This window comes from Sciurus vulgaris, assembly GCF_902686455.1.
Source record: "Sciurus vulgaris genome assembly, chromosome: 14".
Lineage (NCBI taxonomy): Eukaryota > Metazoa > Chordata > Mammalia > Rodentia > Sciuridae > Sciurus > Sciurus vulgaris.
The window spans coordinates 98,597,079-98,624,829 of NC_136475.1; the positions used below are offsets into that span (position 1 = coordinate 98,597,079).

The following is a 27,751-nucleotide window of genomic DNA, read 5'->3' on the forward strand; positions in this document are numbered from 1 at the left end:
AGCAGCCTGGCTTCTAAACCTACGACTGCGCCTGTCTCCCTTCATGCCCCTGGGGGTGGGGCCTCAGTTTCCCCAAAAGTAATGAGGAAAGTTAAATGGTTTTATGTGGGAGTGGGTATGAGGACAGGAGAGAGCGCAAGAGCGCGCTTGGAACTGTGCCTGGAACATATTAAACACTCAAAAGTGTTAAAAAACAGTAACGTCGCCAACAACAACAAACCCCTTCTGCACACAAGGAGGAAAGGCTAAGAAAGGTGGAGGAACTTAGCTGAGTCCTCCGGGTTTCCGGAGGAGAATCGAGAATTCAAACTCGGTTCGCGACCCTCTCCTGGGCACCTAAGGCGCCCAGTGCCCATAGCTCCTGCGCGGGCCACCGAATCTTGACAGCGCTGCTCTCTGCCGCGCGTCCCGGCTACGGGGAAGGGGCGCAGCTGCACGACGCCGCTGTCTCGGGTCCTCGCCCCGCCCCCGCCCTGGGCGAGGCAGAGGGGGCAGGGCGGAGCGGCGCGCATGTGCACAGCTGGCGCCCCCCGCCCCCCGCGCACAGCTGGGACGTGGGCCTCCGCCAGGCTGGCTCAGTCGCGAGCCGGCGGTGGACGCGCCGGGCCTTCCACAGTAGGTCGGTGCGAGCGAGCCTCGGTTCGCACCGTCGGCCATGACCGCGCGCTCCGCGGGCCCCGCGCGCCGCTGCTTGCTGGCGCTCCTGCTGTGCTGCGGCTGGGGGGCGCTGGCGGTGGTCGCCCAGAAGCCGGGAGCCGGTTGTCCGAGCCGCTGTCTGTGTTTCCGCACCACGGTGCGCTGCATGCATCTGCTGCTGGAGGCCGTGCCGGCCGTGGCGCCGCAGACCTCCATCCTGTGAGTGCGGCCCGGGACGCCGGGCTGATCCGGGACACGTGGGGTTGGGTGCCCACATGGGGTTTCGTGGGGTTCGTGGAGATCAATGAGCGCGGGAAGCTTGGGGGCTCAGGAGTACAGGGGATCGTGGGGCCGCGGACGTGGTGATCTAGGCGTCGGGGAACCCGGCGCTGGGCGCGCCAGGCCTTTGTCCGCCCTGGCCTGGACGCCGAGGGGCGGACCCGAGCCCTAAGCGCGGGGCCTCCGGAGTCGCCTTTGTTCAGAACTCGGAATCCCGGGCTGGACTGAGAAGTGGTTGGGAGCTGCCGGGAAATCCCCGCGCGGCTCCCGCGCCCTCCCCGCAGGCCCGTCCCCCGCTGTTCCTCTCCGCTCTCCCCAGTTCAGTCCCCCTAGGCCCCTTCTCCGCTGGCGTCGCCCCTGGCCGGGTTGCCTCTCCTTGGCCCCCTTCCTCCCCGCTGCTCCTGTTACCGGCTCCGCAGCCCCCACCTCCTCCCCAGTGCAGTCCCCGGCCCACAGCGGGAAACCTCCCTCGTGCAGCTTCAGTTCCCGCGACCACGGCCACTCAACCCGTGTCCCCGAGTCCGTCCCAGGCGTGAGACCCTGAGGCCACGGGTCACAGGACTCGTCTGGGGCTTTTCCTGGTTCCAGAGAGAACCTGGCGGCCGTGGTCCCAGGAGAGCCCCCTTTCGGATGACCGAGTTCTGGGGCATCTGGGGCCAAGACGGAATGGGAATCGGGGTTCAGAGAGCGCTTCTGCCCAGAGTGCGTCCTTCCTTTCTTTCCTAGTCTGGCCCGGCCTTGCTCGCTGGTGTTTTGAACTTCCCGGATACTTGGCATTCAAATAGATACAATGTATCACTTACTTGGCGGGCCTCTCCAACCACCAGAGAAACCGGCACGAACTTCCACGCCACCTTTCCCTAAGAAGGAATCTTCGACCTCTTGCGCAGCCTGCTTCTTAGGGGCCCAGTGCCACCAGAGTTCGCTGCAGGCCTCGGTGTGCTCTGATGATACTTGAATTAGAAAAATTCAGATTCTGTAGAGGCAGGCATTCATTTTAGGCGCCGACTTTTATTCAGCCTCCTACAGCTGCCCTCTGCATGCCAAAAATAGTTTTTACTTTTCTTGGATGAACTGGAGGACTTTTGGCACCACTGAAGAGCCTGCAAAAGTTGTAAAAGTTTGAGTGAACTGTTCAGGAAGTGGGTGGTTAGCTTTCTTACCTCGAAAACAAAGTAGGCTGATGGCCTACCTCTCCTGGTGGGCCATGGGTAGGCAGGCAGCTTTGTGCAGGGCTGTTAGGCCCAGGGAGGGACTGTGCTCCAAAGAGCTAAAACAGACTGTCCTTTCAAGGGCCAGGTATCTAAGAGGGTGTAGTAATCCAAGCAGTGGACTTAGGTGGGAAAGAGTGAGGTTTCTCCAATGTGGATAATTGAATTAATTTTTAGTGAGTCAGTGGGAGAAACTTGGATCCTAAAACCATTTTTCACATGTGATCAGAGCCTGATAGTTTCTGTTTCTTCCCAAATCTTAACTGCTTTTTGAAAAGAACACTATTTCAAAATGTGTGTTGTAGGAGAAAAGTGGAATTCTCTGCCCTGCTGCACATGTGTGGTCCTTAACAAAAATATAACCAGATGTGTGCAGGATTCAGGGGGACAAGCTTACACCACAGTCAACGCTTGGGAGATCTCCTGAAAGGGTGCGTTTGCAGAAATTTATTTCATACTTGGATGGCAGTTGGAGTTTTCAAAATGATTGAAATGGTAGCATTTGGTGTCGTTGATTCTGTGAGGTGAGTAGCATAGATACCAGGTTGATGAAATCCCTCAAACACTGAGCAGAGTCTGGGTGAAGCCAGAGTGCCCTCATACCACTCCAGAAACTGGGACTGTGCACAGCCCCCTGTGGCCGCAACCATGGGCACACGGCAGAGGTTAGAGCCGGGAGCCAGAACCCAGACTGCGGTTGAGAGCCGGAGCAGGTGACATCTCTGGGAGAAGAGATATACTGTGTGCTGTGTGCACAAGTGGATGTGTGGTATGGTGGGGTGGCAGGCTTTGGGAAGGACAGGAGGGGGTGGGCTGGGGAAGTGGGAGGAAGGGGAGGCTGCCCTGGTGTCATGCCTGGCGGGGGGGCAGGCGTGGGTGGGTCCTTGGCAGGGCACAGACACACGCAGAAGCCCCGCTTACTGCAGCTTCTCTGCCAGCTGTCTGCACTCTGGTACGTGCTGTTACTTTGTTTTCTTTTTTAAATAACTATTTGGTAGACGTTGGGGACATGAAAAAGGTCAGCATCAGACCTTGGTCCCATAGTCAGTTGGGTCGTCCACCTTTGCCTTGCCCCTTCACCCAGCTTCTGGAAGAGACTGAATCAGAGCCTCTGGAGACCGTGAGTCCCAGGCCCTCTCCCCGTTTCAGGGGCGTGTGCTGGCCAGGCCAACACGACTGTCTCACACGTGGCTTAGGGCTTCGGAAAGTGGGTGGAAGGCCCCCTGGGATTCCGGTTTGGACTGCCGGGAGCTCCCTCTGCCACAGGTATGAGGTGGCGTCAGTGAACTGCAGCAGGGCCCTGGGCCTCCGAGTCCTGGGTGCATTGCCGGGTGCACCTCCGCAGGACCGTGCGGTGCTTGGCTGGTTTCCGTGATTCTCTGACTCAGGTCTGCCATTGACTCCATCACTGGAAGGCAAGGTGGAATCGGGACCAAGCATGTGTTTTGACCCTGCTCCCTTCTGTTTCTCTGCTCAGCCCCAGGTTTCTGGGAGTACATTTACATGGATAGTGCGGTTTCCTGTGGTCAGTGGGGCCTCTGCCCTCTACCTTGCTCTTTTCCCAGCTCCCTTTTCTTCCCTGCAGCCTCCACTGCTGAGGTCATAGGAATTGACTTTGCAAAGCTAGCATCCACCCGGCAATTCAGACCACTTCAAAACCAGGCGTTTGTCCCAAACCCAGTCTGTGGCGGAAACCACGGTGCTGGAGGGGGCCAAGGGGCCCCACGGGCAGCTTCTCTGGCACACTCCCCCGGGGTGCCACCTGCCCTGTCTGCCAGACAGCTGTCCTGCATTCCTCGGCTCTCCACCTCCTCCGGGTGTTGGTCCTGCTGCATTCTCCACCCCGGTTAGAAGAGGCCAGGTCAGGGCCAGGGACCTGTGTTATGTGTTAGCTGGTTTCTCCACTCTGGAGAGGGCTGCCTTCTCCCCACTCTCCAGCACTCCTAAGGGCAGAGAAGGGGGACACATGTACCTTCAGGACCCCAAATCAGAGACTGGGAGAAGGACAAGCAGACCTGCCCTGTGTTTCCAGGGCTTCTCTGCTTTGCTTTTGTAGATTTCATTTATTTAGTTATTTGTATAGTGGCTCTGGGGATTGAACCAGTGGCACTATATTACTGAGTCACATTGCAGCCCTTTTTATTTTATTTTTGATTTTTTAAGATTTTGTGACCGGGGCTCTCTGGCCTAGAACTTGTGATCCTCCTGTTTTAGCCTCTGGAGTAACTGAGTAGCTGGGATTGCAGATGTGCACCTGCTGCAGCTGCTGGTTTGTTCTGGATCTGTTTGCCTCTAGCTGATCCGCTCCAGAAGATGGGATGCCCTATTCCTAGCTTCTCGGCACCCACCCCTTGGTAACCACTCCGCTCAGCCCTGCCACGCTCAGACCTCCCCGGAGCCCTCAGGTCACCTTGCCTTTTGTTCTGCCCAGGTCTGCAGTGGAAGCTCACCCTAGGCTGTGACTTTATCTGACCTTCAGGGTGAGTTTGTACGTAGGGGAAGGAGGACTTGTCAAGACACAGTTGAGGTTTGTAGAGGTGCAGGCTCTGCTGGTGCGCTGGGCAGTTTTTTCTTTCCTCTGTCCCTGGAGTGTGTCCCCACAGTCTAGTGATGAGCTCTTCCCTCACTGGTTCCTGGTGTTTCTGCCATTCTGCCTCTGGCTCGTGGAGGGTGGTCTTCCATTTTCTTTCTTGCCGTGCCTTTGTCTGGTGGCATCTGAGGGGGGTTTTGCCTCCTGGAGGCATGGGGGGCATTGCTCCTTTCCCTTCACCTGGAGAGGGTGTGGAGAGCGGGTTTCGTTCCCTCCTTTGGCCTGCTGTCCAGTTCCCCAGTGAGGCCCCTGGTCTTGGGCTTATGGCTGTGGAAGGATTTTGAGCTGCAGTTTCAGGTTTTCCGTTGGCAAAGCCCTTTTGGGGTTTGCTCTTGACGAGCTTTGGAATCTGCTCCCACCCAGAGCCTCGTCCATGTCACAGGAGATGCTGGGGTCGCCAGCAAGAAGTCGCTCATAGCAGTTCCTGCTGCCTTCTGAGACTGAGGACCCTGAGCAACGTCAGAGTCGGCCCCTGGGACCAGGGCGTTGTTCCTTCTCTTTGCTGCAGGCGGTGGTCTGCAGGTCTCTGCTGTGCTGGTGTTTGAGAGCCAGCCTCAGGCACGTCCATGTTCCTCTCTGTCCCTCCTTGGACTCGGCTTCTTCTGCCCTGCCCGGCCCTTCCTCCTCTGCCTGGGTTTCGTTTGTCCTCCTGACTCGCCGAGGTGGGAGATGAGGTCATGGGTTCCTGGTGTTTCTTCTCTGACTGGTGGCTAGAGCCATGGACAGGGTTTCCCTTTTTGCTGTGTTTGGAATGCTTTCTGATTCTCCTCTCGGTTTCTTCATTGACCTGGGGGTGCTTATCGTTGCACTGTTTAGTTGCTGAATATTTGGGGGTCTTCCTGACATCCTCTTGCCCTTGCTTTCTCATCTAATTCCATCATCATCAGAGAGTATAAATCATAAACTTAAATCCTTTTAAATTCACTAAGACTTGTTTCTTGGCTAGGATGTGATTTATTTTGGAAATGTTCCATGTGCACTTTTATAAAAACGTATTCTGCTATCATTGGGTAGAGCATCTGTGACGTCGGTTTGGTTGAATTGGTGGACGTCTTCAGATCTTCCGTGCCTTCCTTCTTTACGTCTATGTGTTCTGCCATTTTTTTTCAGTATGGGAATTGAACCTGTAAGCAAATGAGTGCACAGTTGTCGCAGGTGAGAGGGGAAGCAAGCCGCGGGCGCAAGCTTCCTTTGTTCTGCAGCGGAGTCAATCGATCAAGCTCCGAAGCGCTCATTTTCTGGGTGCAGTTTGGACAGTCAGGGGCTGGGTGTGCAGGTTAAAGCTTTAACTTAGGAAGACAGTTGTAAAAAGCTTGAAACTCATTGTCACTGGGAAAAGCTCAGAATTCGATTTTCACTGCTTATCTTCCTGCCTCTGGGACCCATTGTTACCTGGAGCTTCACTATTTGCTTTTCTCTTTCCAGGACTCACCTGCAGTGGGGAAGGGCAAAAGTCCAGGGCCCAGGTTCCAGTATCTGCCTCCTCCCTCCAGGACCCATTGTGGTTGAAAGGGGTGAATGTTTGCTTTTGGTGGAGATGCTGGGGGTGAACCCAGGAAGGGATGGAAGTTTGCTTTTTCCCTTGGAACCCATTGTTACCGGGAAAGGAGGTACTGGGAGAGGTTTAGTGTTCGGCTAATTTCCCTCCCTCCTCCCGAGTCATACTGTCCCTCTGTTTTTCCTGGGCAGGTGAAGGTCTCTCTTGTAGGAAGATTATTTTCCATAACCCTTCAGAACCTGTGGATGCTCTACTACTGATCCACAGCCCCCGTCCTTTTTATTCTGGTACAGGGTCTTGCTGAATTGTTGAGACTGACCTTGAACTTGTGATCCTCCCTCCTTAGCCTCCTACAACTTATTCCACTGATTTTTGAAATCTCTGGTATATCTGTGAATCTGCCTTTTTCTCCTTGAAGTTTTTGCAGTTTTTCCTCATGTATCATGCTCTCTTCTTGATGAAAGAGACCCTTCCTTTATTCTTGGTAATGTTGTTTGCTCTGGAATCTACTTTGTCCAATACCGATGTTGCTTCTCCACTGTAGAAGTCAGCGTGAGCTGCATGTGGGCTTCCACCCTCCATCTTAGCCTGATGTGCCTCTGTGTCCCTGTGGGCGGCATGTGGATGGGCCTTGCCTTCTCATTGGGATCTCTAGACTGTTCACACTTAATGTGATAATGGGTAGGACTGTGTGTAAATCTCTCCTCTTGTTATTTGTCTCATCTGTTATTTTTTTCACTTTTCTGTATTTGACATTAAATGCATGTTAATAATTACTGCATTTTTGGTTCTTTATTGGTCATCCTCTGTAAGCCTGTTACAGTAGTGGCTGCGTCAGTGTTTGTAACACCCTCCTGTGCTTTACTATAGCTTAGCTTCAAATGCTGCTGCTGAGCCTCAGAAGAGCCTGCAGTGACACATCATTCCTCTCCATTCTGACCTTTGTGCTATTGTCTTCACACATTTTAATTTTACATTATTACAACCCACACTATATTTTCATTATTTGGTTCAAACATTCAGTTGCCTTTTTGAGATTTAAATAAGCAGGAAGTTTCCCAGCTCTGCCTGATGGCGTTTCCCTGTGTGGGAGTGCATTTCCTCCTTCTGCAGGGAGGACTTCCCGACATGCAGCTCAGCTGGGATGAACGCGTCCAGCTTTTTTATGCCCGAGAAATAGTTTATTTTACCTTAATTTTTTAGTGATATCTAGTGTGGCAGGTTCTGGCGCTTGCTTTAGAGATGCTGCTCTGCTGTCTTTCACTCCGTTTCCGGGGATAGGCAGCTGCGCCCACCTCGGTTTCTGACGGGCCTGAGGACCCCTCCTCCTGCAGTTTGGGGAGATATGCCTTGGTGTGGCTTTCTTCCCGCTCCTCACACGTGGGGTTTTGTTCATTTGTGGTTTTTAACTTAGATCTGCGACTTTTTAATTTCACCACCTTGGAAGCTTTGGGGTGCTGATTCCTGAGACATGTATTCTGCACCCCCCTCTGCCCACTCTGCTCTGAAGGTGCCAGGTGTGCTTGTTAATGCAGCTCACTCATGAGTAGCGCAGTTTCCACCTCTCCTTTCTGTGTGCCTCACTCTGAGTAGTTTCTGCTCTTACGTCTGCACAGTTAATTACAGGTCTTTTCTCTGCAATATCGAATTCGCTATTAGTCTCATATTTTTCAGATCAGTCTTCATCTTTCGAAAATGTGGGCCTTTGAACAGACCTTGGGTGTCTCTGCTTCATGTTTCAGAGCTGTGGAATACAATTTTAATAACCATCGTTATTCCTGGTCTGCTGACACTAACATCTGCATCAGTTCAGGGTTGGTTTGTGTGTTTTCCTCTTTTAGTTATGGGTCATTATTTCCTGCCTCTTTTCATGCTTGGTAGCTTTTTATTAGGTTCTTGACACTGTGAATTCCCTCTTGTTGAGCACCCCATGTTTTAGCATCCGGTCGTTCTCCTTGACCTTTGTTCTAGGGTGCATTTGAGCCGTGTGGAGACAGCCTGGTTCTTTCTGACTGGAAGCAGGGTTGGAGCAGTCCTCAGGATGAGATCCTCATGTCCCACAGTGACTGAGACAAGACTCTTTCAACGCCATGCCTGGTGCACTGTGAGTCCAGGGGTCTCCAGTCTGGCAGATGGGTACAGGCGCTGTGTTGCCTGTCGGGCACTGCCATCTCTGATCCACCGGGCGCTCTTGTTTTCCCGACATGCATGTGCCTGTAGGTGCGTAGCCGATGCCCAGCCTGCAGTCCTGTCCACTCTGTCTCCTGGGTGCTCACAAGTATATGCTTAGTGCTTGTCCTGGAGTTCTCTCCCGAGGTGGCCAGGGCTCCTGCCTGTGTCTCCTGGGCAGGTCCTGGAGTTCCATCCTGAGGTGACCAGAGCTCCTGTCTTTGTCTCCTGGGCAGGTCCTGGAGTTCCGTCCTGAGGTGACCAGGGCTCCTGCTTGTGTCTCCTGGGCAGGTCCTGGAGTTCCGTCCTGAGGTGACCAGGGCTCCTGCTTGTGTCTCCTGGGCAGGTCCTGGAGTTCCGTCCTGAGGTGACCAGGGCTCCTGCCTGTGTCCTGGGCCGGTCCTGGTGTTCCATCCTGTGGTGACCAGGGCTCCTGCTTGTGTCTCCTGGGCAGGTCCTGGAGTTCTGTCCTGAGGTGACCAGGGCTCCTTCCTGTGTCTTGGGCAGGTCCTGGGGTTCCGTCCTGAGGTGACCAGGGCTCCTGCCTGTGTCTCTTGAGCAGGGCCTGGAGTTCCATCCTGAGGTGACCAGGGCTCCTGCCTGTGTCTCCTGGGCAGGTCCTGGATTCCATCCTGAGGTGACCGGGGCTCCTGCCTGTGTCTCTTGAGCAGGGCCTGGAGTTCCATCCTGAGGTGACCAGGGCCCCTGCCTGTGTCTCCTGGGCAGGTCCCGGTGTTCCGTCCTGAGGTGACCAGGGCCCCTGCCTGTGTCTCCTGGGCAGGTCCCGGTGTTCCGTCCTGAGGTGACCAGGACTCCTGCCTGTGTCTCCCGGGCAGGTCCTGGAGTTCCATCCTGAGGTGACCAGGGCTCCTGCCTGTGTCTCCCGGGCAGGTCCTGGAGTTCCGTCCTGAGGTGACCAGGGCTCCTGCCTGTGTCTTGGGCAGGTCCTGGAGTTCCGTCCTGAGGTGACCAGGGTTCCTGCCTGTGTCTTGGGCAGGTCCTGGAGTTCTGTTGAGGTGACCAGGGCTCCTGCCTGTGTCTTGGGCAGGGCTGAGGATGGTTTGTTCCTCACAGTGCCCCCATGGCCTGAGTCAGGTGTTTATGTCCTACATGCGGAGCCTTTCTTGCCTCTGCTGTTCTGTCTTGTTGGACACCGAAGTTCCTGCTTCGTTTTAAATGCTATTTTTTAGCCTTCTTTAGGTTTTTCTGCAGGGAGGCGTAGTACACATATAGAAGTGAGAATGGCTGCTGCTGAGCTCTCCTGCTCAGGTTTTGCGCTCGCTCTGGCAGGACTGGCCCAGGCCATCTCGGCTCCTCTCGCATGCTGCTGCTGCGTTGTGGGACCTCTGCTCAGTGCTGTGCCAGCGGTGACCAGCCTGTGGCCACATCGTGTGGGGAGTCGGGCTGCTCTGGGTTGGTGGCTCTTCTCGGAGATTCTGCCCGAAGCCTGTGGTAGCGTGTGCCACGAATGTCCCTTCTGTTTTGTCCATGGCTGCCTGCTGACCACAAAGGCAGGTTGCATAGTGGTCACCAACTGTTCACGTCCAGCTGTTTGGGACCATGTTTGCTCTGACAGCGACACAGTGTCCCGGCTCCATCTGAAGCTTCGCCATGCTCAGCCCTGGCCTCCGGGCCTCCGTGGGAGGGGAGAGGGAGTGTGGGCACTGTGTCTGGTCTCATGTCCAGCCTAGAGGCTGGGCCCTAGGAGAGGCCTGAACAGGTGCCCACAGAAGGGATGTGCCATGCTGGGCTCAGCAGAACACAGGCCGTGCTGCCTCCACCAGTTCCTTCTCCGTTTGTACTCTCCTGGGCAGGGTGCTACTGGGGGTGTGTGTGCCATGGCTCTGGGCCCTTTACTCCCCTTGGGAGGCCCCCTGCTCGCCCTGTTGTGGGTGCTCCCTTGGCATCTGCTGTGCCTTGGACTGCCTGTACCATCTACCCGTTGCAAGCTCAGCTCCTGACGTGGGAGGCTGCAAATAGCACAAGCACTAGAGCCAATGGGAAGCCATCCTCCTGGTGAGCAGAGGGGCATGGCTGCTGGTCTGGGGACTAAAGGCACATGCTTGATGGGCAGCCACCCAATGCGATGAGCTGTGTTTGGTTGAGGTAGTCTCCGTGGCAGGACCCGTGGGTCCAGCTGGTTGCTCACCGAGGACGTTTCTGCAGGCGTGCGTCAGTTGTGGGCTTGGCGTCGGCCTGCCTGCGTATTTGTGAAGGTGGTGGTGGGGTGGCGAAGGGTGAGGGGAGCCAGGACTCCCTGATTTTCGGGTCGGCTGTGCGGCTGAACAGTCTTGCTTAGGTGTGAACTGTGCGTCTGCTGCTGCCGTGTGCCAGGGATGCGCTCTGCCTGCCGCCAGGGGCCTCCGCTCTTCCTGCTCACCCGCTGCGGTCTGCCGTGGGCACGCCTTGAAGGGACTTTGGGAGGGAGCCGTGCGGCCTGCATTCGTCGCGCCCACCTCCTGCCGCCCTAGCCACGGCACAGTTGTGTCAGAGTGGCCTCCTGGCTTGAAGCAAGGGCTGAGCAGCCTGTGCTCCGGGCCTCAAGCTGAGGAACCACGAAGCCTGCCCTCTGACCCACTGATTGCACCATCCTGCTTATTTATCTTTTGCAACGTATTTTTAAAAAAATTTGTTTGCATGTTGTACATGTGCATAGTGGAAAGATCTGAAAATACAGATAGAACGAATGAATCGCATTCCTATGACCAAAGTGTCAGCCTGTTGGGCTTTTCCCCAGATCCCTGCCTGTGTCGATCAATATCAATGCCGGGGTGGTGAGGCACTCCTGCCGTGTCCCTTGTGCCTTTGCAACCTGGTGACGTGCTGTGGTAATGGGTGCCCAGTGTTGGAGCTGCACACAGGACCCTTGTCTTTTTCTTTCATTTGCAGTGCTGGGTGGAACATAGGATCTGAGGTGTGCTAGGGAGTGCAGCCACTGAGCATCAGCACTGGCTCCTGTGTCCTTACCGTTAGTGGCCGCGTAGTATCTATTTGTTTGGATTTGCCACATTTACCTATGGAACGTGTATTACAGGTCATTTCCTTGTTTCTGTTTTTTCCTCCTGTAAACAAGGGTGCATCTGTGTGCATTGTCTTGTCTGTGTCTCTCTGGATTATTTCAGAGTGTGCTTCCATAACCTCCGAGGCTTGAATCCACACCAAGGATCCTGGTAGGCATCCTGTGGGGTCCGGAGTTAACTTCCTGCCTGGGTCCTGGGTGGAATAGTCCTGAGCACCGCCAAACCTGTTAGCTGAGCCTGGTCGTCTGCACTGTTAGCAGCACAGATCCCCCGGGGTGAGCCTGTGGCAGGCGAGGGTGAGTGTGGGTTGGCCACCATGCCGCTGGTGTGGGACACTGTCTCGGCACCAGCTGAGCTTGCCTGGTGAGCTGTCTGTGGTCATCAGGGTGGCTCCCTGCAGATGCCTTGGCTCTGTGTGCCCTGAGAACTACACTGACCACCACACTTGGTGGACAGCTCAGTCCTCACTCTGTGGCCCTATGGTTCCCATTGCATGGATGTTTCTTGTGTGGTTTCTGCCCCATGGTTGTCTGCTTCTGCTGAACAGTGGTCACACCAGGCTGAAGAACCTGCAGGGAGAAGACCCTGGATATCAGGCAGCTCTGCGCCCTGCCTTCTGCTCCAGGTTGATCTTCGCGTTTGTTTCTTGCTGCCTGTTGGAGTCACATTCTGGGACACTGAATGGGGGAGCACTGAGCCCCTGCTGCTGGAGGAGCTGCAGTTGAGGCTCTGTCCATCTCTGGTCTCAGAGTTTTTATCAGCAACCCATAAACGATCTTCTTGTGTGTGCCTTGTGCCTGCTCGTTGTTGATTGTGAACATTGAATGCACGGCCAAGAGCAAAGCTGCTCATCCACAAGGAAGCTGTATTGGTCAGCTATGTGTGGCTGTGACCAGAACACCTGACGCGGACAGCTTAGAGGCAGGAAGGTTGTGTTAGGGTTAGCTCCAGAGGCTTGGTCCATGGTGGGTCACTCCACTGCTCTTCCCAAGGTGAGGCAGGACTCCATGAAGGGTGTGGCAGAGGAGGCGGCTCAGGACTGGATGGGCAGGACGCAGCTTCCTGGGCCTCCCCTCAGAGCCTCTGTTTGCCCATCTGTGGGGGACAGAGGAGTGAATGTGTGTTCCTCCTGAGATGCAGCTGGCGCTGTGGGTGTGTGTCCACTGCGGGCCGATGTTGCTGAACTCTGGATTGCTCTGAAAGGCAAGTGTGAATGTGACAAATCCCACGGGGGGGAGGGGGGTGCCCCGTGCAGGGCGTGGAGGGTGGGCACAGGGGCGTCTGGATGTGGCAGGGGTGCTGTGGCGGGTGCCTGTAGGACGCCATCCTCGCCTGATCTCAGGAGCTGACTTTAATTAAGAGGAGGCTTAAGATGCAAACAGGAAGTCCACCAAGTATAGTCCCAGTGTGTCAGATTGGCAGTTCTCTCCAGCAGCCCAAGCAGATGTTTGGAAACGTTTGATTTTTCCTTTTGAGCAGGGACATAGGGAGTGCTCCATAATTGCAGGTGCCCTGCCCTTCCCTCCCAGAGCCCCTTCCTTAAAGCCTCCTTTCTTAACGTGCCGCGTCAGCGTAGACCTCATGCAACTCCCTGACTCGGCATGAGGGGCAGAACCTGGAAATCCAGGCTCACCCTTAACGAGGCTGGCCTTGGGAGAGGTGGACCTTTGACCTCAGCACTGACTGGACTCTCAGGTTCCTACTTCTCTTTCTGTACTGCAGTTTGTAGGCAGGCAGTCTCCTCTCTCGGAGTCGCAGGAGAGCCGCGTGGTCTGGGGTCGCGGGAGCCTCTCTGCTGTGGTGGAGTGGCCTGACCCCGTTCACCCGTGCCATCGTGGTCACAGCCGGGCGCAGTGGGTGAGGTGACGGTTGCTGCTTCCCGGGGTAAAGCAGATACTTCTGAAATACTTCTGAAAGAGGAGTAGCTATTAAAGTAGATAGTTAGTCATCACTGTTAGTGTTTCAGACATGGGATGTTTATGTTGGCATGGCAACAGTGGACAAACATGCACATTGAATGCTTGTTTTCTTGTGTGTGTTTCTTATTGTGTAACCTTTTTAAGTTTGTGTGTGTCACCCCAGCCATTAACCATCCCACCCATCCGTCCATCCATATGTCCATCCATCCACACATCCATCCATCCATCCATCTGTTCATCCTCCCAGTCACCCCACATTCTCACATACCCACCCATCCATCCATGTCTTCATTCATCCATCCTTCCATCCATCCACACATTCATCCATCCATTTGTCCATCCTCCCAGTCACCCCACACATCCTTCCATCTATCCAACCATCCATTCATCCACCCACATATCCTTCTCTTTATCCATCCATCCACCCATCCATCCATCCATCTTTCCATCCTCCCAGTCATACCACATACTCAGATACTTACCCATCTGTCCATCCATCCATCCATTCATCCTTCCATCCATCCATCTGTTCACCCATCTGTCCATCCATCTATCCATCCAACCATCCACCCCCCCACTGAAGCACCCACCCATACATCCGTACATCTGCCCACCCATCCACCCTGTATCCACCTGTCTGTCACACTGGGGTCCTTGTTAACTGTCAGTCCCTGGTGCATGCAGCCCCTGTTGTTGGGCGCTCCCAGTTAGGAGGGGTCAGACTGTGAGTGCACCCTGTGATGGTGGAAGTGCTCCATTCTGCCATACTTGTGTCTCTTCCCTTCCTGCCTTCTTCATGGTTTAGGAATAGGTTGGTGCCTAGCTACAGGGAGACAGGAGGAGACGCCTGCGGAAGGAGCTCTATCAGTAGACCCAGACGCCTTTCTCCTCAGCTCAGAATGCTGTGTTGTAAGGTCCCGCTTCCTCGTTACTCATCTCAGCCTTAGCAGCCCTCTCTTTGCTGTGAGGTCCTCTGGGTCTGGCATGTTTTTCAGCTGGTTCCTGAGGAATGAAGCTCTACAGGAAAGGGTTGGTTGTTTTTTCCAGTTTTCCCAAGGGTCGTGCCTGGCTAGTGTCTGGCGCCCCACACACTGTGGGCGCTGCCTTCAGGCTCTCTTGTCCTCATTGGTAAGGGCTGTGTGGCCACAGGGACACTAAGCTGGCCAGCGGTGGGCAGGAAGTGGACTGGGCCTGCTGACGGAGGGTCAGGACAGGGAACACTCAGTGGTGATGGGGAATAAACAGGGAGCACAGTGGTGCAGGTAGAGAACTTCCTGGGAACCATTTTGGCCAAGATCCACTTTGTTTTTGAGGAGGCTCCCTTTGGGGGTGTCTCTGGGAGCTGCCCTGGCAGTTATCTCAGGGCGTCCTCAGAAGTCCTCTCTGACACAAGATGTTTCCCCTTGTCCTGCCTTGTGGTTGGCTGGGGCTGTGTTCCCACGTTCCTAAGCACTGAGTCCGGGGAGCGGGAAGCCCCCAGCTCAGCTGCTCAGTGTTAGCTGCAGACACTGGATTCCTTCTCATGACCATTTCCTCGGGGGAGCTAATTAAAACACTCTTGGCCTGACTTGAGACTTAGAAAAGCAACAAGCCAAGGTCAGTTACTTCTTGGGTGTGACTGGCCCAGCTGGGCCCACCTCCTGCTAGCTGGCTGGGTTCTGGGTGAGCACCAGGGGCTCGGCTTGCTCCTTGGTTTGGCTGATCTGTCCGTGGGTCTCTGCTGCAGTGGCCTCTGTTGATGTGGTCCCTGTGAGTGGCAGTGTTCCCTGCAGTGAGCTGCTTCATCTCCGCATGCCCACTGCATTCCTGCCTTCTGATGGGAAGGTACTGCCTTAGCTCTGCTGCTGGCCTGTGAGGGTTAATTTTAGGGCCAATGTAGGTGGTCCACAGCTCCCATTATGGGGTTGGAGGTTATTCTGGGTATCTCTGGAAAGGTATTTTAAAGATGAGATTAACATTTAAATCAGTAAACTGAGCCAAGCAGACAGCTCTCTATAATGTGGTGTCCTCATCCAATCCGTGAAGTCCTTGGTAGAACAGAGGTGGACCCCCAGCAGAGCAGGCGGGTTCTGCCAGCCGGCAGCCCTGGCACCTGAACTGCTGTGGCAGGTCCTCCTGGGTCCCTGCCTGCACGCCCAGCACATACTGACTTGCCAGGCTCCTGCTCATGAGCCAGCCTCCTCGGCCTCCTCTCCTCCTGCCCTTTGTGTCCCCTTTCCCTCGCTCCTCTCCACACTGTCCATTCACATCCTGTTGGCTGTGACTTTGGGACCCTGACTAACAGTGTCCACCTGGTATGTCACATGACTTGGCCCTCCAGGCCAGCTGACAGGGTCTGGTTGGGCCCTGACCCAGCACAGTATGTGCTATCCATGGTCAGTTACTCATGGTCAGGCTCAGCCCAGCACAGAAGGTGCCTCTTGGTAACCTGAGCCAGGAAATCCAGCAGCAGGTTGGGGGGCTGAAGCCAGAAGCAGAGACTGGGGTCCAGAGGGGCCTGGAGAGCAGAGTGGCTGGGCAGCAGAGAGGTGGCACTGGAGCAGGGCAAGGCTGCTGGGGGCACGTCTGGCAGAGAGCACCCGGGGGCCTGCCTCAGCCGCCCCATTCCCATGCGGCACAGGAGTCGTGCAAAGAGCTTTTATTTCGTGAACTCAAAAGAGGCTGGAAACACAGTTAGTGAAGGGAAGAGAGAGACCCCTCTCTTCTTATTAATAAAAAGTTGATTATTTTCTTCTGGTTACAGAAGCCACTCCTGGAGCAATATCCTAACAGTATGTCAGAACTGTCACCTGCAGTCGTCCCCTTGGCCCATGAGCATCCTCCTCTCCCTCCCTGCGCATCTGTCACTCGGTTCTTCATCATTTACCTGTTCACATGAGAGGCTGGCAGGCACCGGGCCCTCCCAGGGCACGTTCATCTCTGCCTGTGCGCATCTTGCCAGGTTTCTCTGTGTGCTCGCCACTGCGGGCACCTACCTCTGTGTCTGCAGGTCTCTGCCTGGGCCCCTCTGAGTCCTGGTTGGTGGATGTGGAGGTCTTTCTGCAGAGTCAGCTTGTCCTCTCCCCTGCTCAGTCCAGGGTCCTCCCCTGCTGAGTCCTATCATAACCAGCCTGCACTGCGGATGCCTCAGGCATCCCCGTCACAGACCTTGAGTGGCCACTCTTGGTCCCCTTTTCCAGACATGGCAGCAGACTGAGCCCGGGGGGCCATGCAGGGGCAGGGCAGGGGCCAGGATGAGCACTCCACCCTGGGCCTTTGGTGGGTCCTGCCTTTGGCTCACACGCCTGCCTGCACCCCTCTTCCTGGGATCCCCTCTGGCCTAGCGTGCAGGCTGGGAGTGTCGGCCAGGTCTGGGGCTGTGAGGCCGGCACTGTGGCAGGGTCACAGACTGCCCCTCCCTCGAGCGCTCACCCTGAGCCTCCTGGCCAGGGACTCTCACTGAGAGGGCCCCGTGGGGAGCCTGCAGGGCCTCCACTGCTGCCCTGCTGCCGGCCGGGCCTTCCCAGGGAGGTCCTGACGGTTGGGGTCTGAGAGGGATGAGGAGACGCTGGCCGCCTCCCTGTGCAGCCCGGGAGCCGGTGCCACGGGAGGGCAGGCGTGGAGTGTGTTGGTGCCAGTGACGCAGGAGGGCAGCTGTGTGCAGCCACTGCGTCCCAGCTCCCTCCTCCATGCCTGGCCATCAGCATGGTGGAGCCCAGTCCTGCTCTTGTTGGTCTGGGTCTTGCTGTTCGCCGTGTGCGGACTTTGCCATCAGCACTGCGTACTCAGCTCAGTCACCTGCAGGGACTTTGCTGGCGTCAGGAGAATTCCTCTTTGGGGCAAAGTCCTGCCGGGCTGCTGGGAGGGCCCTGAACTCGGTTCAGGGTCAGCAGGAGTCTGACAGCACCATGGGCATAGGGAGGCTCAGAAGGGGCCTGGAGCCTGCTGTCTTCACCTGGGCTGCCGCCGGCCAGGTGTGGAACAGTGTTTATCATGGAGGTGGACAGTCAGGACTCCCCTGCGCTCTCTGCCCTCCTCTCTGGCCATGTTCTGACCTGGCAAACACGCCTCTGGTCAGCTGCTGCCCTGGGGCTGCCTGTGTGGCCCTCACAGGCCCTGCACCCTTTCCTAGGGCAGTGCTGGGGCAGTGCAGGGCCTTTCCCCAGGATAACGGGCGGGCGAGGAGGCCAGAGGGAGGGCCCGGCTGCCTGTGGGTTTGCAGAGGTCGGCGGCAGATGGAGCACTAGGTCAGGTGGCACGGTGCACATGTGCTAGGGCCAGCCAGTGGGGCAGGCAGCGTGGCAGGTGCAGGGCAGATCAGCACGGCTGGTCAGTGCCTGGGCTTCCCACAGTGAATTCCTGTGGAGGTTGGTGGAGTGGACCGGCGGCCTGGTGACTGAGAGACACACCTGCTCCAGGGACAGTCCCTTTCCACAGACAAGCTCTCCCTCGGCCGTCTGCCTGGGTCCCGCGGGGTCAGTGGGGATGGTCTCTGGTCTGGAGTTTGTTTTCCAGGAGGAGGGTACAGAGACGGGGCTGGTGGGGCGGGCGGTGGGGACCGTCCCTCTCGTGTGTTACTCCTGCCTTCCCTGCCGCGGGAGCCGGGGGCAGCTGCTAGACCTCCGTGGTGTTCTAGCTGACTGCAGGTGCCCCAGAGAGGACAGAGCCCTGGAGGAGGCCGCAGCTGTGGCACCGGCTCACTGCCCACAGGCCAAGCCCCTTCCTCCGGGACCCGATCTCACCCACCTGGGAACCGTGTCAGCATCTCGCGGCAGAGTCCGCATCAGAACAGCTCCGTCTTCCCATCCAGGCAAGGGTCTCGGCCAAGTCAGGGTGGGCGCTGTGGAGCCTCTGTGGGAGTTTCCTGTGCAGGGCCCAAGCCAGCAAGGGGTCTTAGGGCTCAGGGACTAGGGGTGAAGCCCCCTCCTGGTTCTACCCTTGGGCTGTGTGACTCCAGGAGAATCAGCTCACTTCTCTGAACTTTGAACTGTCCACTTGGTGGAAGATGATGGACAGGAGATGGGTGTCCTCTGCTCGCTTTTCGGCCTCATGCTGGGGGTGTTGGTGTCCCTGTGGGATGGAGAAGGGGCAGAGGCATGCTGCAGGTCACTCAGGACAGCAAGCCCGGGGACATGGTCCTGGGCTCAGAGTGTCACTGCTGCTAAGGGGACCGCCACTGGGCTGCGTGCCAGTGCCTCGCTCCTGGACACGGCTTCCTGCTAGCCCAGCCTTGCCACGGTGTGCTCTGCCCCCTCCGCAGCTCTGCACGTGGCGGATCTCGTTTCGTTCAGGCCGCACCCTGCCCCGTGAGGCAGGTGACACCTTCACCTTCATCTCCTGGGTGAACTGGAGCTCTGGGAGGTCAAGGCTGGATGTCGGTCAGATAGGTAGCCAGGCCGGAGTGAGCCCAGGCCTGTCCCTGACTCTTTGTGGCCAACCCTGCCGGCCAGCAGGGAGAAGGGTGAGACCTGCCCAGGGCACTTCGCCTGGAGAAAACGGGTCGCGAACACGTTCGCGGATGTAGGTCCCTGACCTCCTTGAACACCTGTTTTATATGCAGGGCCTTCAGTGGGCAGTTTTGTATGCAGGGCCTTCAGAGCAGGCCTAGGTGGGGAGAGAAGTGGCCGTGGCAGGAGACGAAGCCACCTGTGCCCCGGCCTCTGGCCAGTGCGCCACAGTTCCTGACTTCTCTTCCCCCGGCTGCCGTCCGGAGCCTGTCTGGCTGCCACAGGCCGCGGAGCTGGAAGCCACACCCGCCCAGAGAGTGGGCAGGCCGCTCTGGGCTGCTCTGCCCAGAGGTGAGTGGACATCCCACCCATACCCTGGTGTGCTCTTTCAATCGAACATGGTCACTGTGCACCTGTGTCCTGTTTTCAAAACAGGAAGACTTGTAGTTTCTCAGCACAAGCCGAGCTCCCATTTCCTGCCGCCTGGGACCGCTTTTGCAAGATTCTGCTCCCGACTCCATGTTTTCTTGGCTATTTCTGATCAGGACATGCTGCCTGCTTACGTCTTGCAGCACTCTTATTTGGGAATCCTGGATTTCAGGCTCAAGTGCAGCTGTGTGCTGGGACTCCTGTTTACTTAGAAAATGAGCATGGGACCCTTTCCCCTACCCTTCCCCTGGTACTGCTGTTCTCGCCTGGACCCTGTGGGGGAGCTTTCTGGGACAGGATCGAATGGACTTGGAGGAAGTCTACTGGTGCACAGTCGTGAAGTGTGACGTGTGACTCGAGTGCCACAAATGCCCATGGTCACCACTGGAACAAAGGAGCCTGCGGTTGCCTGGCTCGTGGCTACCAGGTGACCATGAGCCTTCTGAGAACTGCCACCCCTGAAAGTGAGGTAGCCTGTGAATTTATCTTTATTCTATAAATTCTGACACGTGGAAGACACAGATGTGTTTGTTTTATGTTAATAGCACAGTTCAGCTCATGATGGAGGGGAAAGTTAAATCCAACAGAACCAGGTTTACAATGTTCTAATTATTTAAATGCTATGACACAAACTCAAATGACAGCAACTTATTAAGAAGGAAATGTGTCACTCAGTTCCAGAGAGCTGCCCCTTCCTTCTCTGTGGCTGATCAAGAGCTCCCGGCCTCTGCAGGGGCCCGCCCAGGTCTCTGCCTGATTCGTCCCTGTCTTCTTCCTCAGTCGAGTATCTGCCCTCTGGCTGGTCACACTTTCCTTTTTGGTTTGGAAATTTGTACTGAAGAGCCTCCTGCTTTTGCTTTCCTCTTCAATACTTTCACCAACCAGATTTCAGAGATACCTGAAGACAGCCTAGTTGAGTAGATTCAGCATCCTGCCTTGGGGAGCTGGGAGGCCCCTCTGGCAGCACGGGAAGGCAGTCTGGTGTCCCACCCTCAGGCTTGCCCTGACTCCAGCTCAGAGCAGAGCCCAGTTGCTGGGGAGCTACAGCAGGTCAGTGGTCAGCATTGTGCCGTGGCTCTTGGCTCCCAGTGCAGTGGGAACCTGCTGTGCAGGGGCCACGTGAGGGCCAGGCTGCCTGAGTGTCCAGGCCTCCCTGCCAGTTATTCCAGGCAGCAGGGCCTCATTTTATGCGGCCTAATCCCTGAGCAAACTCTGATGAAAGAGATGCTGATGGAGGCAGATGCTGGTGGAGCCCTGCTGGAGCAGGTCCCATGTCTGTGCCGCTGCTGGTCGGAAACTGGCTCCAGGTGCTGGGCTCCAGCGCTGGGGCAGCATTGAGTACAACTCTGATGGTGTGTCCCAAGCATTCATCGCCTCTTCCGCCCAATGGTCTTCTCCCTGGAATTCAAGACTGGCAGTACGTGCAACTGAGGACTGGCAGAGTTGCCAGGGCCTCCCGCACTTCAGGAGCCAGAGTGCTTCCCATGGAGGACTCACAGATTCTGGAGCCCTCTCCCGTGGAGCACTCCAGGATCTGGAGCCCTCTCCCGTGGAGCACTCCATGATCTGGAGCCCTCTCCCTGAGGAGGAGCACTCACTGATCTGGAGCCCTCTCCCATGGAGCACTCCAGGATCTGGAGCCCTCTCCCTGAGGAGCACTCACTGATCTGGAACCCTCTCCCTGAGGAGCACTCACTGATCTGGAGCCCTCTCCCTGAGGAGCACTCACTGATCTGGAGCCCTCTCCCGTGGAGCACTCCATCATCTGGAGCCCTCTCCCTGTGGAGCACTCCATGATCTGGAGCCCTCTCAATGAGAAGCACTCACACATCTGGAGCCCTCTCCCTGTGGAGCACTCACTTGTGGATCTGGAGCACTTCCCTGTGGGCACTCACTGATCTTAATGGCCACAACTAACGATATTTGTGGGCGACGTTTCGTCATGTGCGTGACATGCATGTTTGAGAGGGCCTTTCTTCCCAGCTCCCTTTGCAAGGCCTAGGCAGGCATGGCCGGTTTCCTCGTGTCTCCCAGAGGTGCTGAGCTCTGAGCCATAGGCTGCCCTGCCTGGCCTGCAACACAGACCTGTTCCCACCTGGTGTGTGGCTTTGTGCTCACACCTGATGGCACAGCTTTCCAGACGTTCTTCTCCATATGTGGCTTAGTGAGGCCTCGCCACAGCGTTTCTGGAGACCAGTGATAGGTGGTCTCCAGTGCCCAGGTCGGGCACTGTAGCGGTGGGTTAAGTTTGTCATATTGATCAGGACACTGGAAAGGGAAGTGGGGTTCTTAATCATCATGTGGTTGTATGTGGATCCGGGGTCCTTGCGGCAACCTGTGTGAACACTCACAGTGGCCTTCGGGAGGGTTGGCCTCTTGCCTTGTCTTGATGCCCTGGCCAGGGTACTGTTGGTGGAGTGCTCTTGTGCAGCCTTCCCTGGCCAGGGTGCTGGCTGTGGAGTGAACCTACCACGGCCCCAGCAGTAGGTGAACCTGGCTCCAGAACCATCTGAAAGTGGAGTTTCTGTGACTTTCCCTTGTCCAGAAACACCTGAGGCCAGTGCAGATGTGGCCAGGACTCCAGTCTGTGCTTCTCATGAGCAAGTCTGTTCCTCTGGCTGATCTACATGGATTTGTCTTAGTTTCAATAATGGGGGAAGGAGAGCGTGCCTACTGTGTGCACAGCAGAGCAGGGCTCAGGGCTTAGCTCATGCCTGGGTGCGAATGGGCCAGAAAGGTTGGGCGAGTGATCCAGGAGAGTAGGATGAAAAATTGGTGTGTTTGCTGTTGTTGAATCACACACTGAAATGGTGCCGTGGGCTTCCAGCAAGGGGCAAGATGCCTGCACAGCCATTGCGTCTCGTTGGGACACCGTTTACTGCCCCTGAGTCTGAGGTTCGTGTGAATGCCTGGGAGAAACTGCATTGTCGCTGTCTCAGGAAAGCTGCTTTCCTCCCGGTCAGCCACGGGCTGTTTGGGACTGTCCTGGGATTAGTGGGGTTTTCTGTGCTTTGCATGCTCAACTCGGAGCCAGAATCCCCCCATCCACGGGAGGCCTCGTTCTTTCTCTGCCCTTCTTCCCTTTCCTCTTTTCCCTAATTCCTTAAACGATATTATTTGCAGTTTCTTGGTGTGATTTTTCTGTGTTGCCTCTGAAACACTCATAAAGTGCAGCTAGCTCTCATGTATGACAGCCCTGTGATTTCTTGCTCACATGTGTGAGGCCCTGGATTCAGTCTCCAGCATTTCTACTCCTGACTCCCTGGTTTTGCAAAGCAGCTCAGCAAATGCTGACTTAGGTTATGCTTTGAAATAAGCTGTATGAACACCAGATGGGGTGGGTGGGCTCCCGTGGTTGAACAAGAGCGTCGGTCCCATCCAGGCTGACCCTTGTGAGGTGAGATTGACCACCAGCAAAGCCTGGTGTGCGCGTTCTGCATTATGTACTGAAAGAACCTGCGCAGGTCCTAGTGGAGGTTGAGCGCTGCTTCTCTCGGTGGAGACTCGAGACCCCTGGTCTGCGGGGGGCCGTCATTCCAGCCCAGCAGCACAAGCCGCGTGCTCGTGCTGAGCCCCTGTGCTCTCTGTCCCTTATGGTGTTGCAGGCAGGCCTAGGGGACACAGGAGAGCAGCACTGAGCCTGGGGTCGTCACCACTTGTGTGGGAAGCAGTGGACACTCATGGTCCCTCAAGGCTGCCTGCTGCAGATGTGGCTCTGGGGGATGGCCCAGATGAAGAGGGCGTCCATCCTCTGCACGCCCGACAGGGACACTCAGGGAGGCTTGGGCCCAGCAGCCTGCCAGCCTCTTGGGTGGCACAGTCTTGAGCTGTTGCTGCCTGCGCTGTCTGACCATGCTTGGGAGGGCAGCTGCGCTGGGTGCTGTGTTTTAAGATGGAGAAACAGATCAGCTCATCAAGGGATCTGGGTTCAGGTCTCTCAGCACCGTCAAGGTAGGTGTGGGAAGAACAGCAGCCTCTGTCTCAGTTGTCCCCCGAGCTCCAGGACTGTCTCTCCCCAGGTCTGGCTCTCCCTGGACATCTCATGGTCACTTTATTGCCCTGACACCAGGCCCATCCTCCAGGCTCCTGTGTTCATGAGCAACACCCCGGCTCCCCAGCCAGGCCCAGCACTGCTTGCCTTGTGGGTCCCTGTGCTCCTCCCCACATTTCCTGTTGCCCCCGCTGCAGCCTGCTCTGCGCTGGTCCAGCTCTCTCCTCTGCCTGGACCGTTCCGTTGTGATGACTGATTGGCTCCAGAGCTCTGCTTCGCCGCCCGTCCTCTGTCTGGTGCCAGAGTCATATCCAGCACCCTCCTGCTAATAGCCTGAGTCACCTGGGGAGGGACTCCCGGACCTGGGAGGCAGCACTGGGCCAGCGTCCACCTTCCCTGGGTCCTACAAGTGAGGGTAAGCATGGCAGAGCGACTGGCAGGAGCCAGCGCACAGGCAGATGCAGCCGTTGTGAGAAGTGTCTCTGCTCTGACCCGGCCGCGTGCCCCTTCTAAGCACCTGTCCCATAAGCCGTCAGCAAGAATGAGAAATGATCAGCACAGAAAGCTGGGCACTGCTGTCGATCGCAGTGCCAGGGAGGGCCTGGCGGGGCAGTCTGGTGAGGGCAGGCGTGGCAGCTGGAGGCCTGAGGAAGGACGGCCTCTGTGCTTACTGTCCGCATCCGCCAGCTTGGGGTGCTGTGACCAGACACCAGTGGGCATGGACAGCAGCCCTGGAGGCAGGAAGTGGGAGAGCAGGGTGGCCACCCACTCTCTGGTGACTCCTAACCCCATGTGGGTCTCTCTGCCTCATCTAAAGCTAGTGGCCTCCCAAGGCCTCACCTCCTGACACTGTGGCCCTGAGCCAGTGCTTCAGCATGCGACTTGGGGGACACAAACATTCAGTCCCTAGCACATCTGTGGAGCCAGGTGCAGAATAAATAGTGTGAAGGAGGCTCAATGCAGAGGGGCATGTGCTTGTGGCCCTGCTGGAAAGGGTGCCAGGTGCGCTGTGCCTGCAGGTGAGGAGAAGCCGTGAGGCATGCTGGCCACTGAGTCTCACTGCGTCTGAGAGGGCGATGTTAGACTGGCTGGGGTTGCTCTTGTCCTGTGCCCTGGCCTTGGGAGGAGTGGTGGCCTCTGCAGAGGCTCCTGCCTCCTCTTTGCCCAAGGGTCCCCACCAAGTCTGCCCACACCGCCTGGCACACCACTGCCTGCACTGCCTCACTCTGCCAGCTGTTTCCCCATGCCCAGCCACAGCTAGACACATTCTCCCCACCTCCCCCTGACGCCTGGCCCCAGCAAGCGTGGTGGCCCCTGGGCAGGCCTGCCCTCCCAGGAGGACCGTCACGTGGTCCCACACTGCAGCATGGATGTCACCTGAGAACCTGCAGATGAGCCATCCCTATGCAGGAGCGAGCAGCTGGGACGGCCGTTCTGGGGACGGGAGCCAGAGCCAGGGGAGCAGCTGACCCTTGATGGAAAGCCCTGTTCAGCAACGCCCAAAGACAAAAGGGTCAGGGCCTGCAGGATGACCTGCCGCTGAGAAGTCATCCCACAAGTAGAGAACTTGAAGAAAGGGCCTGGGTGACCCAGCCAGGAGCCACCCTTGGTGACCTTGTGATTGCTTGCACAGGAGGTGAGGACCCAGGTGTGACGCTGGCCCTCTGTGGGCAATGTGCAGCTGCCCTGCAGCCCGGTGCTGGAGGAGGCTGGCTTGGACCTCCACCAGTCTAGGGAGCCCTGGAGCCTTTCCGCCCCATGTGCCTGGGATTGGGGCCCAGCGAGCCCCCAAGGGAGGGCCCTCCTCCAGCTGGGCCAGGAGCTGGGTCAACATGGCCGAGGTGCCCAGGGAAGGGAAGGCGTACCTTTCAGGGTCCCACAGGGGGTCTCGGGGTGGGTGGGGGCCAGTCGGGGAAGAAGCCTTGCTGTGTGGAGCGAAAGGCCTCTGGCCCCTGTGCCCTCTGTGGGTTGGGCACCAGCAGAGGAGCACTCCCTGCTGAGCCCTCAGAGCAGAGCAGTGCAAAGCCAGGACCAGCAGGAGGCTGGCGTGTGGCCCCCGCACATGCTGCAGGCAGCCCTGCTCAGGAGTCCAGGCAGGACCGGAGCAGGTCCAAAGCAAACGTTAGCTCCCGGGTTTACTGTGCACTGGGATGGGAGGAGAACTGGAGAAGCCATCGTCCCCTGCCTGCCGGGGCTGGGCGGGCTGGGCGGGCCCCTCGCTCCTGGACAGAGCTCATTGTTCTGGCATGGAGACTGCTTAGGGTCACTGCATAGGACCACTTAGGGTTTCCTTTCCACCCTGGCTCTGTGGGAGCCTCATTCTTAGGAATTGTCTCCAGTGCTTGCCAGGAATGGGTCAGTCTGAACGCTGGGCTTCTTTCCTTCTGTGCAGCCTCCGTGACTCCCAGGAGGAGTCCTGCAGAGCCCTGCCCTGGGCACACAGGTGGTCTGTTCCTGTGCTGGCCCCTGTTCTGCAGGACGGAGACCTTCTTTCATTCCCAGACCTTTCTCCACTTGGTGACTTGAGAGACCTTTTGCAGGATTCTCCCCTGTTCATCCTGGAAGATCCGGCAACATCGTGCTTCCAGACTGGGGGAGTCTGCAGGGAACTGGGGTGTGTGGCTTATTTAAGCAAAAGTCAAACATACCTACGATTATAGTACGATTGCTTTTTGGTGATGTTATGGGGCGCATCTTAACACATCGATCACCACTGAGAAGTCCATATTTGAGAGTCTTTACTAGCCGGCCGGCTGTCTGTCTCACACAATGCCCCAAAAAATGGGTATTGGGAGAACAGCCCCAACCACAGGGTTGTAGGGGTTTTACACCATAAATCAGTACATCAATCAAAAGTGTCTGTTGCTGTGGTTTAATTACAAACTAACGTCATGAGATCTGAAATCATTAGCAGAGGGGGAAGTGGGTCAAAATGACCTTTCTTAGGTACAAACTAGAGAATGGTTACTAACATCTAGACAATCACTGCTGATTTCACTGCTGACATGGTACATTGTTTAGGAAAATAAGAATCAGAAAGAGAACAGTTTTTCACTATACAAGAATTGCCGTTTTGCGTTGCCAAACATGGCATGCTAAGCAACGGGTGATGGGTACAGAGGCGGGTGTTTCCATGGAAGTATTTCCTACATGACATGGGGTCTCAAGGTAAAACGGAGTCTGTTTAGTCATTGCCCATGTAGCCTGGCCTGTTTTATTTCCATGGAGGCAAATATGTCAAGTCATCACAATGATTTATATTGACAGTTTGATTTTTAAAAGGCTCTAGGACGCCGGGGGTTGATTGCCAGGTACCTGGTGCTCTGGGTTGTCTTGTTCATGGGCAGAAGAGTTCACAGTGACTTGGGATCCCCAGCGACTCCGAGACCAGCAGCACTCTGTTCCGTGGCCGGCAGGAGGCACTCACTGTTGGAGGTCCACATAGCTTACCCCCTCGCTCTCTGGAGAATTCCAGAGGACCGGAAGTCGAGTTGTACACAAGGCTGTCAGAGGAAGGGGGACAGGTGATACCGCCCTTTACGAGTGACGAGTTCTGCTCCCTCAGATGTTGAAGTTTGAACACTAAGAGAAGCACGCCAAGGCAAGCATATTAAGCAGGCTTTATTTAAAGGTAATAATACAGACTTCTCCCGGGAGGGAGAAGAGGGCCATGGCTGATGTTCTAGAGTCCCAAGAAGTGAGCACACCTACATTTTTTTATAGATTAGGGTCTTCTTTGTTCTGTTCTCTACCCCCTTATTTCTCCTTCCTGCCTATGTGACTAGGCCCAGGGTGACTAGGCCCAAGAGTTCCTGGTGACATAGCAAAATAAGGTGAGCTGCAGATGGCAGGGGGAAGGGCCAAATGGAGATTCAGGTAGGGGCCCAGGGGACATTAATTAGCAATTCCCTGCCTGTGGCATTTGTGGGGGGTAGTTAGGCAGGTAACCTTGGTGATCAAAAGGGCTCTGGAGACACTGATATTCCAGTCTCCCAGGGGCAGTCTCCAGCTTCCCAGACTCTGATGGCCTCCAGGCCTTGATTTGACCGGATTCTGGCTTCACAGGGAGCTCTCCAACAGGCCCTCATGCTCTGGCAGGCCACTTCAAACCATGGACTAACCCGGAGCTTACAAATCAGAATGGAGTTCAGAGTGGACACTCACTCACTGGCTACGATGGAGCCCAGGACAGCATCCACTTGGATGAACTTGATTTTTTGGAGACCTGGAATAGTCTGAATGGCGATCAACAGCAGCCTTGAGAGCTGGTCGAGCAGCAAGGCCCATGTCTTAGGGACAATGGCCAGAGGCAGAGATGGCCTGCCCTGCCCTTGCCCCAGCCCCACCAGAGTGCCTGAAATGTTCCAGTTGGAGATTTGGCCGTTATAGTCCTGCACTTGATGGGAACCCTTGGAAACTGCTGGGCACAGTGCCCCAGCAGAGGGGGCGGTCACCGGGGACATGGCCGTAGCTTAGGGGCAGTATGGTTAGGAGTTCTCACGTACGGACCCATAGCCGTCCTTCAGAGCAGAGGCTGTAAGCTGGGTCATGGGGGGATGTACCCTATGCCCAGGTCACAGGGA

The 27,751-nt window shown here is 56.4% G+C and overlaps 1 protein-coding gene across 2 annotated transcripts in view; it reads left to right on the forward strand.

The window, feature by feature from the left end:
* The first annotated feature begins 528 nt into the window (after positions 1-528).
* PXDN (peroxidasin) overlaps positions 529-27,751 on the forward strand; it is a 76,408-nt gene continuing 49,185 nt past the window's right edge. For both annotated transcript variants that reach the window (XM_079110555.1, XM_079110556.1), the window contains exon 1: positions 529-855. In XM_079110555.1, coding sequence (XP_078966681.1) covers positions 656-855 — 200 coding nt within the window. In that variant the 5' untranslated portion in view covers positions 529-655. The remainder of the gene's footprint in view (positions 856-27,751) is intronic.